This window comes from Vitis vinifera, chromosome 15 (genome assembly GCF_030704535.1).
Source record: "Vitis vinifera cultivar Pinot Noir 40024 chromosome 15, ASM3070453v1".
NCBI lineage: Eukaryota > Viridiplantae > Streptophyta > Magnoliopsida > Vitales > Vitaceae > Vitis > Vitis vinifera.
The window spans coordinates 18342148-18363474 of NC_081819.1; the positions used below are offsets into that span (position 1 = coordinate 18342148).

Genomic DNA, 21327 nt, shown 5'->3' on the forward strand with positions numbered 1-21327 from the left:
TTTCATTATTCTCTTCCCTTATTTTGAATGAGAGAAGAAATAAGTGAAAATAAGAAATGAAAAAGATAAATGCAATATTTGATGAAATTTCAGATCTATAAAAAATAAATGTATTTAATCGAAATCCGAGAGAAGTAAATGAAATTAACCTTAAAAATACTTAAATGCACTCTTAATCATTATGTTGTTTGTGAGCTTAGAAAACACTAAAGAAAGCCTTTTTTCCTCAAGTCAATCGATAGCGATAGCATATATATATATATGACTGGGATCCCATGTGGGACTTCTTCTCTCAGCAAATGAGAAGGCAAGAGACCCATTACTTCTTCCAGATTCACCTTTGCTTAGTGGGAACTTGTTAGTGGTTAATTATAAGGATAAAAAATTCCCCATGGTAGCCATTAGAAGATTCATATGATTTCCCACTTTTGTAGTGCTAAAGCCCAGTGAGTTTTTTCTTGGTCACCAAACACTAACCAATTGGATAGCCAGACGGTCACCAATCCCATTTTTTCCGTACCGAGTCTCATTCTGTATGATTTATCTTCACAAAAATGGTAATGAATTAAAAAACTTGAATCATTTTTCCCCTGAGAAATGGCAGCCAGTAGAAAAGAGGAGTCACATCCATGCCTTGTGAGTTTTTTCTTGGTCACCAAACACTATCCAATTGGCATGGATAGCCAGACGGTCACCAATCCCAATTTTTTCCGTAGTGAGTCTCATTCTTTATGATTTATCTTCACAAAAATGCTACTGAATTCAAAAGCTTGAATCATTTTTCCCCTGAGAAATGGCAGCAAGTAGAGAAGAGGAGTCACATCCATGCCTTGTGTTTCATGCCATTTTTTTGCTCACCAATTGTGCTGGGTTTTGTTGCTGAACAAAATCTAATGACGGCTCATTGGGGCCTACGGCCGACCCATGCTCATGGGCTTTTTATTTGTGGTCATGTGTCCCTGCTTTCGAAGTCTTCCACTTACCACTGCTCTAAGGATAGCCACTCCTTGCCATTAATTGGCATATAATGACGTGAAGGTATTTGACTATGCTTCTACAAGAATAATAAATAATTAAACTAAAAAAGAAAAAAAAAATTTAAAAGCCCTTGGAGGATATAAACATGCCTCGAAAAGAGATTTGGGCATCATTGGAGATAATTTATAATTTTTTACTTCATCTAGAAGCTAGAATTATTGAAGTGGAGATTTTTAAATGATAATATTCGTATTATAAAAGTTAATTTTTTATGGAGTTAAATTCTTAAAAAAAATTAAGAAAAAAGAAAATATAATACAATTAAAATTACATATGCATTTTTATATTTTTAAATTATTTAATTTTTATATAAAAAGAGTTAAAATAAGTGAAATAAATTTGATATTATATCAAAATAATTTATTAAATTTAATTTTGTTTTAATTTTTCTATTTTTTTCTCTTTTCTTTCACTTTACCTCTATATTTTCTTTCTCTCATATTTTCCCCACATTTTCAAGGAACCAAATATAACAAATGAAAATTTAAATATAATACAAAATTGGTTAAAAAGATTGCAACAAACTCAATGGAGGGGAAGGGGGAGGGGATTTAATGACATATTAATTTTAACATAAAATTCTAAGGCCATTCTTGAAATAATCGAGGAAAAATGTAAGATAAAGAAAATAAAAAGAAAAAATAGAAATAAATAAAAAATGTTAAAAAATAAATAAAACGCTTATTTACTTATTTTTATGAAGATTAAATAATTTAAAATTCAAAAATTTATAAGTTTCTAATTATGTTATTTCATGCCATTCCAACCACTTTATATTTATTGTTATTGGTGATACCAAAAAATAGACACATGCCACTAGGGTACTCCTAGATGGAGGTAGCTCATTTCAACCCCACACCAAGAAAGAAGACATCCTCCATGTACCACCCACTAAAGGGTGCCTCCCTAAGTTATCACCTAATTGATGGTATGGTCTTGCTAACAAAATTGCATTTCTTTATTTAAAATTAAGTCAAAAAGTTTGCAAACATCGTCATGACTGATAAAAAAAAGTCCACACACTATTACTATATAAAAGGCAAACAAGCCTATTATTATAATGGACATGATGAAATGCAATTCTTATAAGAAAAATCACTTCCGGTTATGATAAGGTATTTAAATACAATAAATATTGCATGTCTTGACCCACCGATGTGGGATTGGTTAAAGGTATTTGTATACTAAAGATTAAAAGTTGTGCAATGGGGGGAACTGAGCAGGGATCTCCTGGTGTAAAATTGAGTTCTCGATTACTAAGCTATACTACAATTTTTGTTAATATTCAATAAAATATATAAAAATATGTTATGGTTTCAATTTTTAATCCTCTACAATCATTATTATTAAATGATAATTATGAGATACACATATAAATAAAATTAAATATTATAATTTTTATTTCATCTTAAATATTAATAAAATTTAAAATATTGATACAATTACATTTATCTTTATGATGTAATTTGATATATCAAATATATAAAAAATAAAATATTATTAAAATTTTTAATTAAATATTTTTAATTCCTTATAATTATTTTTAATTTTATACCATATATGAATTATATATTTACGATATCACTAGTTCGATCATTCAACTGTCAATTAGTAATTTAATGAACAAGCCGATTCTAACTCATGAGAAGTATATTGAATGTTTTTTTTCAAAAAAAAAATTGAAATTAAACTTTACCGTATAAAATAAAATAAAATTAGAATTCTAAATAAAAACTCCATTTAATTAATTTTATTATTGTAATTAAAATTGTTCGTACTGAATTCACATTAAATTGGTTGTAATTGTTAAGCAATAAGTCTGAAATTTAGGAAACACAGCTTAATATATATAAAATTTGCATTACATATTTCCAAGTTACAACACGCTTGCATAGTATATAAAGACACAAGACCTACTTCTTCTTGCCCTGGATCATGTTCTTATTTTCTTAGAACAGTCATCCACTGATAATTATTCATTATAATATAGTAATAGCTAGACTCAGGTTCATGGTAGGTCTTCCGCCTAAAACCTACTGCCAAGTCACTGCAATAGGACTTCTAACTGAATACCTGCTGGACCCCCAAACAAGAGATCCAAAAGATGTACCTGATGAACTTGATTTCTGTCCCAATTGAACAAAACTCACCGTGTAGCTCAATTTCTGGCCGTTCTGTTTGAACTTTAAAACCTTAGGCTCAACGATGACTGATACTCCTTCAGGCTCATGGGCCTGCACCACATAAGTAGTAGTAGCGTACCCAACATTTGTTACAGTTCTTTTGTATGTGGCGCTGTTGTTGTGGGAATTTCCATCGAAAAGTACTGCAAATGAAGGGTAGTTCAAGTCACCCGTTTGAAGATCTGTGTCTGTGGGGCAACTGAAGTTCCCCCTTGATATTGTAGCCATCTGAGAAGATGAATACTTGAGGCTACACAGATAGTAGAGATAGTCCTCATAGCTGATATCATAAACCAGCCCCGGATTAGAGGCTCTCTCAGGATCCACATGGCCTGAACCATAGGCAAATGGGGTGGCTGTTGGGCTCTCCGAACCGGTATCTGAGATGGGAGCCTTCTTGTTGTCTAGAGTATAAGCGGATGTCATTAGGGCTGACTTGATGGCCGCAGGTGACCAGTCTTGGTGGGCTCCTTTGATGATTGCAGCTAAGCCACTAACGTGAGGACAAGATATGGATGTTCCTGAAATTACATTAAATAGTACACTTCTGTTGTCGCTTTTGGTCTTGCTTGGGCTGACTGTCGGCGGCCAGGCGGCCAGTATGTTCACGCCCGGGGCTGTCACATCGGGCTTGATCACATAAGGTTCTGTGTGTGCAGGGCCCCTTGAGGAGAATGATGCTATTACAGGTGCCTGGTTGCCGAACGTTGTCCCATTGAAAACAATGGAAGCAGTGGGATTCTCCGAACTGATATAGTTTCTTATGGATTTAGCTGCTGAGGCCCCCAGAGAACTGGCTGGTAAAACATGTGGATCAACCCGAATTTCCTCACCTTGAGATTCAGTGTTCAGTAGTAGCATTCCAGCTCCACCTGCCTTTTCCACTTCTTGTCCCATTTCAACCTCTCTGTTGATGCCTCGCTCACATACAACAATCTTCCCTTTAACCAGATCTGGAGAGAGCGTGCCACTGGTGCAGTACTTGGCTCCTGCCCCGCCTGCAGATTGATCATAAACAAGCGACAGTTGCTCAGTTGACGTTCCGGAATACAATGATTCCCCATCGAAAGTTTCTCCGTTACCAAGATTGACTATGGCAGTGAAGCTTCTATCCATGGTGCTTGCAGCAACGGTCATCATCCATGGTGCTGTATTGATGACAGTTGAACTAGAAGGACCTGAATTTCCAGCAGCGGCAGCAACAAAAATTCCATGTTGGACTGCCCCCAATGAGGCAATAGCCAAGACATCAGTATAGTAAGGCTGTGAGGATCCTCCAATGGAGAGTGACAAGACATCAACCCCATCGGAAACAGCCTGGTCTATTGCTGCTAATATATCGGAGGTAGCACAACCACCAGCATAACAAGCTTTGTATGCAGCAATTCTTGCTGTACAGCTCATTCCAGCGGCAACGCCCTTGGCCATACCGAAACTGCTAGCTCCATCTATCATATGGCCAGCTGCGGTTGATGCGGTGTGAGTTCCATGGCCTTGGGAGTCCCTAGCAGATCGGAAGTCCACTGTTTCATCTATTTTCCCAGCTGTGGCCTCGTAGCCTTTGTAGTAGGCTCTTGCGCCTATAAGCTTCTTGTTGCAATTTTTAGCTGTGAATTTTGTGCCTTGCTCGCAAACACCCTTCCATCGAGAGGGCACCGGTCGTGTCATGCCCCTATCCTTGAAACTATCGTGTTCAGGCCAGATTCCAGAATCGACAATGCCAATTATCACATCGTTTGCCAAGTTGCGTGAAGTCAATAGTCCTCTTCCAAATTTCAGGCCAAGGAACTGAGGTGAGTAGGTGGTTTGGAGACTCATCATTTCATCAGGAACAGCTGACAGAAACCCCTCAACTTTGTTCAAGGATTCCAACTGCTTAGTGGAAAGCCTTGCAGCAAAGCCAGTGATTGCAGTTTCATAGGTGTAAAGGAGCTCAGGGTCTGATGCTTCTTCTCCTCCTCCATCTTCTTCAGCTGACAATTCTGTGATGGAATCCATCACTGCTTCATACCATTTCTTGGAATCCCCAAGAGTGTGGTCTAAAGCTGTGGTCTGGGTTTTGTCCATGTGAACTACATAAGTCGCTTTGTCTTCTGAAGCAATTGAAATAGCAGCAGCCATGAGGACCACCAGCAACAATGAGATTCTGTACGCCATGATGATGCCTGTATGAAAAAAAGAAAATTTTGATATCAATCCAAAAATATGATTGGACTGGTCAGTAATGAATTATGCAGCAGACTCTCATTCTGCACTTGGAGTACTGACATAAATTAAATAGTTCATGGATAAACAGATGAGGTAATAACAGATAGGGATGCTCCAACTCAAAACCTGAGAAAGCTGGAACTCCAATGTCATGATGTCAAACTACAAGTATATAGCTCAAGTTACCCCAGAAGGTTAAATTATAAAATGGGATTCATGAAGGATGTAAATCAAATTAATAATATTAGTAGAAGTACTAACACTAGGTTTTTTGTTTCAATGACACTAGCAACAAGCCTACTCTACTGTGCTTCTTGTGCGCAAAATTGAACTGTTGAAGATCCACAAAATATCATTAAAAAATTGGTGAAGATTTTCGAAACCGTGAATGTCTAGAAGCTTCTTCCAAACATTTAAACACTAAAGTGGGCCAAGGTTTGGTTTGGTCTGATCTCTGGTTGCCATAGGCTTTGTCTAATAATTCCAAAGCTCGTTTGGAGTTCAAACCAAAGCAACCAAGGCCCATCTTTGCGACAAGACTGCAAGGTCAGGACCAATGCATGAAGAGATGGGGTGGGGGGTTCAAAACCCATCACAGAGCACAACAACATATGGGTCTAGGAGGTCATCATCAGATACCCGTAAAGAAATAAGACTAAGACCATAGAGAGAGAGAGAGAGAGAGAGAGAGAGAGAGAGAGAGAGTCCCTCTTATATACCTACTTCTTTTCTTCTCAATCCAGAAGAGTGAGGAATAACCAATGCTGAGGAGAGTCTTATATAGCCAAAGAAAGAGACTGTCACACAACTTAACAAAACAAGAGCCGACTGTGCTCCCCTCCCACTTTCTTCCTTTCTCTAATTTAAAAGTGGCATGCCTTGGAAATAAAGCTCCCAATCCACTTTGAGAATGAGCGATAAGTTACATTGTTGAGTGGAGAATGCTTACACGTTGATGTTGTTGACAACCGATTACTTTAATTATCTTTAGAAGCTTTTCGTTTGTGAAGTCCAAGTTTGCGTCTGCAAGGGACCACCATTTTTAAATAATGTATGGCACAATGGCACTGACATTGGAGAGAATGTTCCGTGGAGAAAATGCTTTTCATATCATTGATATTGGAGTTTCATCAACCGTTTGTAGTAAAAATTTCTAATATAAAAACATTTTTGAAGAAAATTTTAAACATTTTAAAAAAGTTAAAAAATCACTTAGATGTTTTCATTAGATAAGCGATTATCCTTTATAAATACTTTCAATGGAAATACTTTTAAATACATTCTTAATCCTTTTTTTTCGAGCTTATAAATTGTTATATTCATAGTTTTTAATGGGTATTTTGTAACAATTTTTGCTAAAATAATTAACCTAGAAAGGAATAGAAAATTTTTCTTAGATCATGTCTTAGAGAATGAGAGACAAGTTATATCGTTGAGTGGAGAATGTTAGCACGTTGATGGTGGTGACAGTTGATGACTTCAATTTCCAAGTTTGCGGCTTCAAGTGGCCACCATTTTTATATTATGTACGGCACAATGTCATTGTAGCATGCAAGGAGGAAAGAATCTTTTGGAGGGAAAATGCTTTCGATTGTATTGGTGTTAGAATCTCTGTGAGCATTTTTAAGAAAATACTTCTACTATAAAACATTATTATTTTTGTAAATATATATATATTTGATAAAATTTAAAAACTTTTTAAAAAGTATAAAAATCACTTATAACGTTTTGATTAGATAAGTGGTTATTCTAAAAATATTTTTAAATAAAACACTTCAACCATAAATATTTTTAATAATTTTTTTTAAATATACTCTTAATCACTTTTTTTTTTTTTTTTTTGCTATAGCAATTAAGCTAAAATGGAGTAGAAATTTTTTTTTATATCTTGTGTCTAGAGAAAATGTTAAAGAAGTAATCCCTTTTTTTTTAGGTTAATTGAATAAATTAGTTGTATATAAAATATTTTTTAAAAATCATTTATATTGCTTGTTTAAGAAGAGGGTGATGAACACACTTCTTTAAAAAATGCTTTTAGAAAAAGTACTTCAATTAAAAACCGCTCCACTAAAAATGCTTTCCGATGCATTCTTCATCATTATCATATCTATAAGCCTAATTATCATATTCATTATTCTTAATGGGCATTTTGACATTTTTTGCTACAACAACTAAAAAATGTTTCTTGAATCATTATCTCTCGAGAAAATGATAGAGAAAGCCTTTTTCTCCAGGTTTTCCATGGAACTTTTTCTTCCATCATCAGCAAATGTGAAGGCAAGAAGACCCATTACTTCTTCCAGATTCACCTTTACTTAGTGGGAACTTGTTAGTGGTTAGTAGTGACTAAAGGGATAAAAAATTCCCAATATTGCTAGCCAATAGAAGTTCATATGATCATTTCCCACTTTTGTAGTGCTAATGTCCGATGAGTTTTTCTTGGTCACCAATCACTAACCAATTGGATAGCCATATGGTCGCCAATTAATCCCATTTTTTCCATACTGAGTTCTCATTTTTATGATTTATCTTCACAGAAGAAATGGTATTCAATTCAAAAGCTTGAATCATTTTTCCTGAGACATGGCATGCAGTACTCAGAGATGATGAGTGGGTTTTATTAATAGAGTGTAACCACGTAAGAGAGGCGCCGAAGGTTTAATTTGGTCCACAAATCCATGGCATGTGCTTCATGCCATTTTTCTCACCAATTGTGGTGGGTTTTGTGGCTGAACAAAATCAAATATAACGGCGCTTGGGACCGACTCATGCTAATGGGCTTTTTATCTGTAAGTCGCCCACTTACTACTAGTCCCAAGGATAGCCACTCCTTGCCATTAATTGGCAGATGATGATGTGAAGAACCGACTATACTTCAACAAGAATGATAAACAATCAAACCAAGACATAAAAAATGCCCTTGGAGACTATAACCATGCTTCAACAAGAGATTTCCGCCTCATTTGGGTGTTATTTGAGATGAATTCTAGTTTTTGGGTTATCTAAAAACTATGATAACTATTTTCGAGAATAATTTTTTATTTTTTAGAATAAAAAAATAAGAAAATACATTTAATAATAAGAAATTGTTTCCTATTTTTTATTTTTAAGAATAGAAAATAAGGTATTTTTGAAAAATATTTCTTAATTATTTTTTTATTATTTTAACTTGTTTTCTAAGGATTGCTTTAGAAAATAATTATACAAATATATAAAATGATTAAAAATAAAATATTGGATATAAAAATTATTTTAAAATATTAAAGATAGGTTAAAAACATTACAGTTTTCAAAACGGACTTTTATTTTACAAAACATCATAAAACAATTTTTAAAAACTGTTCTAAAAAACCGTTTTTCAAAACTACTTTTGAAAATAATTACCAAACAAAACCTATGTGTTTTTTATACTTATAATACGGTTTGAACATTCTTATATTTTGAAACACTTTTTTCCTAAGAAATTACTAGTATGGGTAAATAGACTATGATAGCTCAATTGACTAATTAAGTTAGTTTAAATTTGTATTTTAAAAATTAACCACCTCCTTTGTGAACAATATTCAATTCAAATATCAATAAAAATCATATTTTAACACTTCTAAATTATGACAAATGCAATTAATATATGCATGGAAAAGCTCCCAACCTCACCCTTAACTTATTGTACATAGAATTTAACATGAGTGGCTCTATTTTTTCTATATTAATAAGATTTGGAAGTGAATGTGTAAAGTCCGTAAGTAAAACTTAATTGTACTATTGGACTAAAGTTGTCAACACTATGGGGAAAAAAACCTTGACCCTATCTATTTTGTATTTTTTTTTAATACTTTCTTGGATTTTAATTCTTTGTTACATTTGAAAGAAGAGAAATGTTAAGCAAAAATAAATAATAAATAACAAAACAAGGATAATTTAAAGAAATTGAGAAAAGAGAAATGCAAACTCGTTCATAATGGTTCGATAAGCTATCTAAGACAACTCTACCTAAACTTCTGATAGAGTGAGAGTTTGATGATTTTTAAGACTTTTATAACCAAAGTTTTCAAACTCTTTATACTTAGGCTATGTTTAGTTCCTGAAAAATTTAAGGAAAAATGTATTGAAAATAAAATATAAAAGAAAAATAGAAGGAAAGAAAAAGTGAATAAAAATAAAAAATAGATTAAGAGCCAATAAATTATTTTTATTTGATACTTTAAACTCATTTATTTATTTTAACTAATCGATATAAAAATAAAATAATTTAAAAATACATAAATTTTAAAATAGTTTTAATTATATTTGATTTTCTTTAATATTTTTCATAAGACAACAAAACACGAAAAAAAAAAAATCTTTTGCATTTTTTTTCTTTCCTTAGTAGTTTTTGGGAACCAAACACAACCTTAGATTCTAAGATTCGTATGAATCTTCGTTACAACCTTTTCATGTGCTCAACTCATTTGAATGATTTCTCTCACAATGAGTAGATAAGAAAGTTTTTAAAGATTTCAAACCTAGTAACAAGTTAAGCTTTCAATGCAATAAGAAACTAGAATGGATTTGAAGGTGCATAAAAATATTTGCAAGCTAAGGATTCAATGTATTTGTAAAACAGTTTTGAATGAGAATAAAAAATGTTTTTCAATTGAATACAATTGTTATTTTATTAATAAATGATCTAAAACTCTTCAATTTATAATTTTCCAATTTGAAGACTTCAAAGGCCAAAGGGGTTTAATCGATTCACTTGTTGTGCATTTAATGCACTGACAAGTGATCATCGAGGTTCAAACTCTCAACAAGTTTGATTAATCAAGGCTCTACCTTAATCGACTAAACATAGGGGTGTAACTTGGCCGTGTCGGCTCGACCTAGCCTAATATTTGGGCAAGTTTGGATAATCATTTTCAATGCTTAAGTTGGGTTTGAGTTAGACTTTTCAACTTGATGAACTTAATTTAGATTGGGTTTGGACTAGGGTTCAAACAACCCAACCTTAACTTAAACCCGATTTAATATTTTATAATATTTATAATGCATCTTATCATATATAATAATATTATTCATTTTATTTTTATATTTTTAACAAAAAAATATCAAATTTTATTATATTATACTTTCTCAATTTTTTGTAGAAAAAAATATAAATATATGGGTTTTTTTTATAGTTGTCTCAAAATCTTGTTTTATTTCATATTTAAATTTTCATGTAAATACATAGAAAAAAGTTTTTTCAAAAATATTATTGATGAATTTTGAATTATATAACTCAACCAACAAGAATAACCCAAGTTGGGTTTGAGTCCACTAATAAAGGAAAGCTTTAAAAACAATGATCAATTACAAAATTAAGCTAAATAGTTTGTATGATAAAAGAATGACTTTTATTTAATTCATAATGCGGTAATTAATTTCAGTGTTACACAACACATGATTATCAACACAGAAATTAAATTTTACATCACATTAGCGTGTATATATCCTCCATTTTTTAAGCCGTCTCCTTCATCCTCATGGTTTATAAATCACAATAGGACTCCTCACAATGTGTCTATGGCTTCTCCATGTGAGTGAACCCGATACCATTTTCTTACTAGCCATCGGTTTTGCCTTCACCACAACCTTGAATCTTCGTGCTTGCACGGTCGGGGAGAAGACGAGCGTGGTAGGCGTCACAGTTATTTTCACCCCTTGGGGAGCTTCAATTGTGGCTTTATAGACGGATTGAGCAGGACCCACATTGGTCACTGTCCTCCGGAAAACGCCCACTGTGGTTTCATTCTTGTCTTTCAAGCTTAGTTGCATGGTGGGATAGTTGAGAGCATCATTGCCATGTCCGGGAAGCAGTGAGGAACAATTTACGGATTTTGAACCAACAATGGCGCCGATGGATTTTCCGCTAAGGCCCTCATGGCATAGGAACTGGATGTAAGACGTCTCATTCATGTCGTAGACGAGGCCGGGGCTCAGAGCTCTTAGAGGGTTCACTTGGCCAGCACCATAGGCGAATTCACCATCTTTGTTGACCCTCCTGCTCATCGGTTTTGCTTCACAAACATGGCATCAAAGTAAGTCATAATCATCATTGCAACTCCCATGGCCAAGGTGAAGAAATTAAAGGGTTTCTAGTATTGATTTTACCAGTGGTTGTAATGGCGGATTTGATGGCAGCAGGAGACCACTTCGGGTGGAAAGACTTTACATAGGCTGCTACTCCAGAAACGTGTGGACACGCCATGGAAGTGCCAGACATGATCGTAAATTTGGAGAACTGTGTGTCGCCTTTCAGCCCGGTTAGTGACTTCAAAGGTGTGTAGGACGCCAATATGTCAACGCCAGGTGCTACAACATCAGGCTATTTCAAAGCATGCATATCAGAAAAACAGTTTTTTTGATAATTCATAGAATCGGAGATGATCAAACTTTGAAGCTCATACCTTGAGTATGTGTTGGCTCACAGGGTTTGGGCCTCTCGATGAGAATGAAGCCACAAATGGGGCCGGGATTTTTACTTCCTTGGTCCTTTGTATCACTCCCGATGGTGTTCTGCATTAGACCAAAACTTGGCTACTTATTATATGAAAATTTAAAAAATAAATAAATAAATAAACATCAAGCGTTAGATAAATTTTGACAGTGAATTGATCAGTTATTATGGAGGTGGCCAAGAACATATATTACCTAGTGGAATGTATATAACCATCAATGGCTTGTCCGACTGTGTCATTAATCATAGTTCCGGGAGCCATGAAAATCTGGGGAGTATCAAGAAACACTGTGCTTTCAACAATAGCTCCAATCCCTCCAAGTCCTTTAACCACAGATTCAACGCCCCACTCTTCTAGCTCGCAGTAGACCAGCTTGCCCTTCACCTTAGTGGGATCCAATGAGTCTTCAATGCAGAACCTGAAACAATGTTAACAAGATAGTTCAGTGGAGAGATTTGTAATTAATCCCCCTACAGCTGCATGACCAAATTTAGTACCTTGAGTTCTCTTTGTCCGCCTTGGTCTTGGGTATATCTGCACCACTTACTAGAGGGTAGTTCTTCTGTTTTGGATCGAATGCGCTCAGTCCAGAACCCTACCCAACATTTGCATACAAAAGAATTAGGGAAACTCACTATCGATGATATGATCATATCCGATTTTGAGTCTATTGAAAAAGTAGTTACCAAGAACGTTTTCCCATTGCCCAACACAACTTTGCTCCTAAAGCTCCGATCAATGCCGCTAGCCCCCACCGTCAAAATCCATGGTGCATGATTGACAATAGTACTTTCATCGGGTCCATCATTTCCAGCAGAAGCAATGGTGAGGATCCCTTTCTTCATGGCATGAAAAGCCCCAATAGCTATGATGTCTTCTGCATAATTGAACGTAAACCCACCAATAGAGATGGAGATAACATCCACGCCATCAGCAATGGCTGCCTCAAATCCAGCAAGAAGGTCCATGTCCGAGCAGCCTGTGCTGACCCAACATACCTTGTACATGGCAACCCTAGCTGAAGGCACAGCCCCACGTGCAGTCCCTTTCGCCAGCCCGAAAAGATTTGCGTTTTTGACAATGTTTCCTGCTACGGTCGAGGCTGTGTGGGTGCCATGACCCTCAACGTCCACCGGAGATAAGATGTCATCAGGGTCAGGCTTGCCATCCAGCTTGAAGTATTTAGCTCCGATGAGCTTGCTACAAAACCACAAACAGTGTGACCGAAAATAAGAGAGGTAGAGGTTAAGCCATGCAACTCTCACCTAATTAAACTAGGGAAATCATCAAAGTAAAATGTTTTACATAAAAATATTCTTGTATTATTTTTATTTTTTATTTTTTCAAAATTTAATCCAAATTAAATTTTCCAGATACTGTTTAAAATGGATGAGTGTTTTTCATGTAGAAGAAATGAAGTCCACTTTTTTTTCCAGGCTTCCAAACAGTTTTATCATCATTGGCTCCCTTTATACCAGAAAACCCATGATATGTACAAGACTCAACCAAAGCAATGGCTCCCACCTTTTGTTTTCTGTCACTTCTACTTTTAGGTTTCCTTTGTTGACAAGCATTTAATCATTCAGAACTTGTTTTTGAAAACACTTTCTGAAACTAATGATATTAACGAGAATTATTAATGATCATGAACTCACTTATTACATCCTGAGAAATTAGCAAAGCGGCCACAACTCCCCTTCCATTTTGCCGGGGGCGGACCGAACCCATTATCTGCAAAGCTCTCTGACTGCGGCGTGATCCCTGCAGTAACCATGATCAATTGTTTTAACACAAACAACTAAGCCTATTCCTCATCGTATATTCGAAATCAAAATCTTAAAAAGGGAAGAAAAAAAGAAAGATTTAAGTACCTGTATCCAGTAGCCCCACAATAATGTTGCTTTCCTGTTTCAATTGCCTTCTTGCTGTTCGAGGTAGTCCAATGAAATCCCATGATTTTGTTGTGTGAAGCTTGTGATACCGATTTGGAAAAACAGAAACAACCTCCTCCATTCCTATAACATCCATCACAATGAATATTTACAAATATATATGTAGAAAACGAAGTAAATTAATAACCTCAGTTAGTACCTGCAATCTTTTGGGCTTCATCTTCAGACAGCTTAGCAGCTAATGCATTGAAGCTTTTGGTGTAGCTGTGGACTATGGATTCCTCAGTATCAACAATATCACTGTTCAATACAAAAAAATATCTCAATATCCCACAGAATTTTGTAAAAAGCAGCATAGTTTTGTATAGAGGGGAACCAACCATTTTGAGAGGACGTCCTGTTGTGTTTGGGCTGCAGCTTGTCTGTCGTCAGGTCTACCTCCAAAGTACACAATGTAAACCTGCAGCATACATAGAATAATTTGGAGTTCAAGTTTATAAATATTGCCATGAAAATGGGAAATCGATGAGATGAATGTTTGGAAAAGTTAGAGCTTAATTAAGACCTTCTTCTCGGCATTTATGAGGGTAAGACCTGCAAAGATGACCAGAAGAAGAAGGTTGGAATGTATACACGGAGATGAACCTGACATCGTTGGAGGGCCAATGTTTTGGTAGGAGAAACTTGGGTTTTTGGTATTAATATATATGTAGATGATGGAAGGCTTTAAAGGCAAATAAAGCAAATAATAACTGAAAAAATGTAGACCAACCAGATAAACTAGTTACCTTGTCTTCCTTTGTTTAAATTGCTTTATTTGGAGGGACAACTTCTCCGCTCGTTCAATCTTGTTTGTTTGTTTGTGTGTGAGGTTTTTTGGTTTTTTGTTTTTTTTTCTTCTGTTGAATGGGTCTATTTTGGCCTTGTGTGGGGCACCGTTGTCCAACTCATTTTTGCTCAAAGCCAAATGGTCTTGGTTTGTTGCTCATTAGGACCTACTCATGCTAATGGGCTTTTTATTAGTGACCATGAGCTAGTTTAAAATTGTAATTAAAAAAATTAATTTATCACCTGAATCATTGGAGACCTAGTGCTACATCTATCATCTCTTTTTTTTCTTTTTATTTTAAGAGTGATTTGGATTAAAAAAAAAAAAAAAAAAACCTTCATGAGCAATTAATAGTCAATTCTAATATCTATAAAAATCATATTTTAGCACTCCTAAATCATAAGAAATATAATTAATATATGCAAGGAAAAAGCTCCCAACCTTATCCTTAGCTTAATGTATAGAATTTCACACAAACCTTAGTCCAAAGACAAATGTATAAGCTCCTCTAACATCACCTCTGTATTTTGGCTCGAGGTTTAAGGTGGAAAAAGATTTTTCAGGGTTGAACTAAGGGCCTTAGCCCTATTCTACCTTTAGGATTCAATAGGGGAGGGTCCCCTTGCACATGATGGTCACTAACTACAAGTCCAATTAAGGTTTTTTAGGTTGAGTCCCTCACGCGTGTGTAGAGTTGAACTAAGGGCTTAACCCTATTCTACCTTAAGGAGGCAATAGGTGAGGGGTCCCCTTGCGCATCATGGTCACGAACTTCAAGTCCAATTAAGGTATTTTAGGTTGAGTCCCTTGCGTAAGTGTGATACAGAGAGAGAGCATTCACTTAGGTTTTTTGGGTTGATTCCCTCATGTGTGTGTGTGTGTGAGAGAGAGAGAGAGAGAGCAATATTCACTTAGGTTTTTTGGGTTGATTCCCTCATATGTGTGTGTGTGTGTGAGAGAGAGAGAGAGAGAGAGCTTTCACTTACCTCTACATATGCCCAAAAAGCATAGAAAGTGAATTCATATATAAACTAATAAAATTTCTCTTTCCTTCCCAACGTGTTTCACTTACCTCTACATATACCCAAAGAGCATAGAAAGTGAATTCATATATAAACCAATAAAATTTCTCTTTCCTTCCCAATGTGGTAAACTTTCATAAGCATGCACCTTTAAATACTTCTGAATATTCTAATTAGTGAAAATTAAGATTTTTAAGTTATCTTTTGAAATATCTAAAAAATTTCATTAATTGTTTAACTAACCAATTTTCTTGCTTTAAGTTATAAATGGAACTATGGATACAAGAACATCCTATTTCCGCGGCATAAAAATCTTGCCCCTTGTTTTCATAGAAAAAACAGAAAATATTCAAGATAAAACTTTATTTGTTAGAAAGAAGAATTATGTTCTTTTTGGATTTTAGGGAGAGAAATAGAAAAAAAATGGTCATATTCTTTTTGGCTTTTACTCTCATAAATCATTCCTCCCACTTTTATTTATCCAATGGGGTGGGATCAGCCCAATTAGACACCCAAACCCAACTCCTACGCGGACATAGCATACGAGTGTTGATCTTTACTTTATGAAGATCACAAGATATGCGTGAAGCAGCTGGAACCTTGAAAGGAGTCTGCTGGATATAGACCCCAAACATCAGAGAAAGCCCAACATCTCAGATACATATGACAAACTAACAAGCCCAACCATGCACAAAACCGGACCAATGGTCGATCGAATACAGCAAAAACAAAAGAAAAACTAATGTATATGTGTCAGAAATCAGAATGATGCATATGATTCAAGAATTCGAACAAAGTAGTTTACATAACAAAAAGAAAGTCTTTTATTCAATGCATAACACAGTAATTAATTTCAGTGTTACACAGGCACTTCATTATCGACACACATTAAATTTTACACCACATGAGAGTGTATATATCCTCATGGTTTATAAATCACAATAGGGCTCCTCACAATGTGTCTAGGGCTTCTCCATGTGAGCGAACCCGATACCATTTCCTTAAAAGCAGTCGATTTTGCCTTCACCACAACCTTGAAACTTCGTGCTTGCAGGGCCCGGGAGAAGACAAGCCTGGTAGGTGTCACAGTTATTTCCACTCCTTGGGGAGCTTTAATGGTGGCATTATAGACAGATTGAGCAGGACCCACATTGGTCACTCTCCTCCGGAAGACGCCTACTGTGGGTTCATTAGTGTCTTTCAAGCTTAGCTGCATGGTGGGATAGTTGAGAGCATCACTGCCTTGTCCGGGGAGCAGTGAGGAACAGTTTATGGATTTTGAACCAACAATGGTGGCGATAGCTTTGCCGCTATAGCCCTCATGGCATAGGAACTGGATGTAAGACATCTCATCCGTGTCATAGATGAGGCCGGGGCTCAGAGCTCTATGAGGGTTTACTTGGCCAGTACCATAGGCGAATTCAGCATCATTGTTCACCTTCCTGCTCATCGGTTTTGCTTCACAAACATGTCATATTAAAGTATGTCAGCCAGCTTTGATTCAAATCCAGGCCAAGGTGAAGAAAAGGGTTTCTAGTATTGATTTTACCAGTGGTCATGATGGCGGATCTGATGGCAGCAGGAGACCACTTCGGGTGGAAAGACTTTACATAGGCTGCTACTCCAGAAACGTGTGGACACGCCATGGAAGTGCCAGACAAGAGCGTAAATTTGGAGAACTGGGTGTCGCCCTTCAGCCCGGTTAGCGACCTCAAAGGGGTGTAGGACGCCAATATGTCAATCCCAGGTGCTACAATATCAGGCTGTTTCAAGGCCACAAAAACAGTTATTTCGATTTTAATCACTATGATTTATGGAATTGGAGACGATCAAACTTTGAAGCTGGTACCTTGAGTATGTGTTGGGTCATAGGGTTTGGACCTCTCGATGAGAATGAAGCCACAAAGGGAGCCGGGACTTTTACTTCCTCGGACCTTTGTATCACTGCTGATGGTGTTCTGCATTTGGGCAAAACTTTGTTACTTAATAAAAAAAATCAAATGTTTGACAAATTTTGAGAGTGAATTTAGTCATTATAGAGGGGGCCAAGAACAAGTATTACTTTGTGGAATGTATATAACGATTAATGGCATATCCAACGGTGTCATTAACCATAGTTCCTGGTGCCATGAAGATCTGGGCAGCATCAAGAAACTCCATGCTTTCAACAATAGTTCCAATCCCTCCAAGTCCTTTAACCACAGAGTCGGATCCCCACATTTGTAGCTTGCAGTAGACCAGCTTGCCATTCACCTTAGTAGGATCCAATGAGTTTTCAATGCAGAACCTGCAACCATGTTAACAAGATAGTTCAGTAAAGAGATTTGTCATTAATCCCCCAACAGCTCCATGACCAAATTTAGTACCTTGAGTTCTCTTTGTCCGCAGCAGTCTTGGCTACATCTGCACCACTTACCAGAGGGTTCTGCTGCTTCGGATCGAATGTACTCACTCCAATACCCTACCCAACATTTGCATACAAAAAGAGTTAGGGAAACTCGTCATCAATGTGAAAAAAAAGATATGATATCCCATTGAGTCTATTGAACAAGTAATTACCGAGAAGGTTTGTCCATTGCCCAGCACAACTTTGCTCCTAAACCCTCGATCAATGCTGCTAGCCCCCACCGTGAAAATCCACGGTGCATGATTTACAATACTACTCTGACTGGGTCCATCATTTCCGGCAGAAGCTACAGTGAGGATCCCTTTCTTCATGGCATGAAAAGCCCCAATAGCTATGGAGTCCTCTGCATAATTGGGGGAAACCCCACCAATCGAGATGGAGATAATGTCGACGCCATCGGCAATGGCAGCCTCAAATGCAGCAAGAATGTCCATGTCCGAGCAGCCTGAGCGGACCCAACATACCTTGTACATGGCAACCCTAGCTGAAGGCACAGCCCCACGTGCAGTCCCCTTAGCCAGGCCAAAAAGGTTTGCGTTCTGGACGATGTTTCCTGCTGAGGTGGAAGCTGTGTGGGTGCCATGACCCTCAACGTCCACCGGAGATAAGATGTCATCAGGGTCGGAGTTGCCATCCAGCTTGAAGTATTTGGCTCCTATGAGCTTGCTTTAAAACCACAAACAGTGTGGCCAAAAATAAAGGAAGGCAAAGGTTAAGCTATTCAACTCTCACCTAAACTAGGGAAATCATCAAAATATTTTACGTAAACATAGTATCCAAATTAAATTTTCTAGATACTGTTATAAAATGGACGAGTGTTTTGCGCGTAGAAGAAGCGAAGTGTATGTGTTTTTCTAGGCTTCCAAACACTTTTATCATCATTGGTTCCTTTTATACCAGAAAATGGCTCCCACCTTTTGTTTTCTGTTTCACTTCTATTTTTAGGTTTCCTTTGTTGACAAGCATTTGATTCTCAACAGAACTTATTTTCTATATTTAATCTTTCAAAAATTGTACTTTTTGAAAACATTTTCTGAAATTAATGACATTAACAAGAATCATTAATGATCATGAACTCACTGGTTACACCCTGAGAAATTAGCAAAGCGGAGACAAGTCCCCTTCCATTTGGCCGGCGGCGGACCCAGGCCATTATCCGCAAAGCTCTCTGACTGCGGCGTGATCCCTGCAGTAACCATGATCAATTGTTTTAACACAAACAACTAAGCCTATTCCTCATCGTATATTCGAAATCAAAATCTTAAAAAGAAAAAAAGAAAGATTTAAGTACCTGTATCCAGTAGCCCCACAATAATGTTGCTCTCCTGTTTCAATTGCCTTCTTGCTGTTTGAGGTAGTCCAATGAAATCCCATGATTTTGTTGTGTGAAGCTTGTGGTACCGATTTGGAAAAACAGAAACAACCCCTTCCATTTCTATATATTACATCCACCACAATGAATATAGCAAATATATATGCAGAAAAGTACTATATATGTAAATAACCTCAAGTATACTACCTGATAGCTTTTGGGCTTCATCCTCAGACAGCTTCGCAGCCAATGCATTGAAGCTCTTGGTGTAGCTGTAGACTATGGATTCCTCAGTATCAACACCACTGTTCAATAAAAACAACATCTCAATATCCCACTGAATTTTGTAAAAGAACAACATAGCTTTATATAGAGGGGGAGGAGGACCAACCATTGTGAGAGGATGTCCTGATGTGTTTGAACTGTGGCTTCTATGCTTTCAGGTCTATCTCCAAAGTATACGATGTAAAACTGCAGCATACATAGAATAATTGCCATGAAAATTAAAAGGAAATTAATGAAATGAATATTTGGAGAAGTTAGAGCTTAGTTAAGACCTTCTTCTCGGCGTTAATGAGGGTAAGACCTGCAAAGACGATCAGAAGAAGAAGAAGGTTGGAATGCATACATGGAGATGACCTTGACATCCTTGGAGGGCTAATGTTTTGGTAAGAGAAACTTGGGTCTATGGTATTAATATATATGAAGATGATGGAAGGCTTTAAAGGCAAATAAAGCCAAATAATAACAGAAAAATGAGACCACCCAGATGAAGTTAACTTAAACTTCTTCTGTTTAAATTGCTTTGGGATTATGTGGGGCACCATTGTCCAATTCATTTTTGCTCAAAAATCAAATGGTTTAATTTTGATTGTGACTATTGCAGGTCAGATTAGGTGACATACAACAATGGGCAGTGAGATTTTATTGGAAATGAGACTATTTTAAGATAGAATTTTGGGATGCCTTGAAGGGTTGTTATCAAGGTCTAATTGGACAGGAAAAGTGGCTTACACACAAAGAGCCTAAAGACATCAAGGACCCCTTTCTTGAATTATAATTCAAGCCAACCTTTTTCCTTCTTTGACCAGTAATATCCAAGAGTTTTCTTAAAAAATGAAAAATTCAAAAAAAAAAAAAAAGGGGTTGTTTCTATCAAATGATTTTGACCATTTTCTGTTAATGGTTTTAGTTGATTTTGGATTTAAAAAAATGAAAATTGAAGAAAGGAAAGGAATTCGTGTAAAGCCACTTACCTAAAGAAAATAATCTATCCAAATTTTCATATATATATATATATATATATATATATATATATATATATATATATATATAATATTTTTACTTCAAAATTAAAATATTAATGAATAAGAGTGTGTTTGAAAATGATTTTTAAAAATATTTTGAGTTTTTCTAGTAGTTGAAAGATAAAAATTTTAAGTGTTAGAGTATATTTGATAATGTTTTTAGAAACGTTTATAATATTTTTAACACATGAAAATTTTTATCATTTAAGTATTAAAAGGATTAGAAACGTTTTCTAAAATTACTGTTAATCAAACTTTTATAATAAGTTTAATATTAATTTTAGAAAATATTTTTAATATTTTCAATATTTGAATAATACAAATTTTTAAGTATTAAAAAAATTAAAATATTTTCTAAAATTATTACAAGACAAGTACTTAAAAATGTTAAAAGTGATTTCTAAAATCACCATACTCTAAATTTATTTTACATTTTTTTATCAAAAATATCTTTGATTATACAATTTTCAAATAAATATATTGTATCTTGATTTTTCTAATTTTAAATAAAATATTTTTTATTTTTAATGGAAAACATATCCGAAATTTTCCTCATTTTTTTCCTTCACTCTTTGTTAACAATCAAAATAGTGAGCCAAATAAATAATATTAGTTTCAATCATTGGGATTAAAATTTTATAAATCTTTGCTTA

The 21327-nt window shown here is 35.6% G+C and overlaps 3 protein-coding genes across 4 annotated transcripts; all 3 read right to left on the reverse strand.

Moving 5' to 3' along the window:
• Nucleotides 1-2863: 2863 nt before the first annotated feature.
• Nucleotides 2864-6223, reverse strand: LOC104881871 (subtilisin-like protease SBT1.1). 2 transcript variants are annotated; one of them, XM_010663309.2, is made up of 2 exons: nucleotides 6149-6223; nucleotides 2864-5386 (listed from the first exon to the last, which is right to left on the reverse strand). In XM_010663309.2, the coding sequence occupies exon 2, from the start codon at nucleotides 5376-5378 to the stop codon at nucleotides 3072-3074; it is 2307 nt and encodes a 768-aa protein (XP_010661611.1). In that variant the 5' UTR covers nucleotides 5379-5386; nucleotides 6149-6223; the 3' UTR covers nucleotides 2864-3071. The 2 variants fall into 2 exon arrangements, with proteins under 2 accessions (XP_010661611.1, XP_010661612.1); XM_010663310.2 differs by having other exon boundaries at nucleotides 6153-6176.
• A 4617-nt stretch (nucleotides 6224-10840) lies between these two features.
• On the reverse strand, nucleotides 10841-14546 carry LOC100254106 (subtilisin-like protease SBT4.14). The gene is made up of 11 exons (XM_010663308.3): nucleotides 14363-14546; nucleotides 14178-14257; nucleotides 13997-14097; nucleotides 13777-13920; nucleotides 13561-13666; nucleotides 12592-13105; nucleotides 12403-12500; nucleotides 12099-12323; nucleotides 11855-11963; nucleotides 11559-11772; nucleotides 10841-11464 (listed from the first exon to the last, which is right to left on the reverse strand). Exons 1-11 carry the CDS (start codon nucleotides 14447-14449, stop codon nucleotides 10929-10931), a joined length of 2214 nt encoding a protein of 737 aa, XP_010661610.1. The 5' UTR covers nucleotides 14450-14546; the 3' UTR covers nucleotides 10841-10928.
• Nucleotides 14547-16448: 1902 nt separating this feature from the next.
• LOC100259224 (subtilisin-like protease SBT4.14) lies at nucleotides 16449-20059 on the reverse strand. Its single transcript, XM_002272562.5, has 11 exons — nucleotides 19925-20059; nucleotides 19759-19838; nucleotides 19575-19672; nucleotides 19347-19490; nucleotides 19136-19241; nucleotides 18208-18721; nucleotides 18015-18109; nucleotides 17711-17935; nucleotides 17498-17606; nucleotides 17198-17411; nucleotides 16449-17106 (listed from the first exon to the last, which is right to left on the reverse strand). Exons 1-11 carry the CDS (start codon nucleotides 20012-20014, stop codon nucleotides 16571-16573), a joined length of 2211 nt encoding a protein of 736 aa, XP_002272598.1. The 5' UTR covers nucleotides 20015-20059; the 3' UTR covers nucleotides 16449-16570.
• Nucleotides 20060-21327: the final 1268 nt, after the last annotated feature.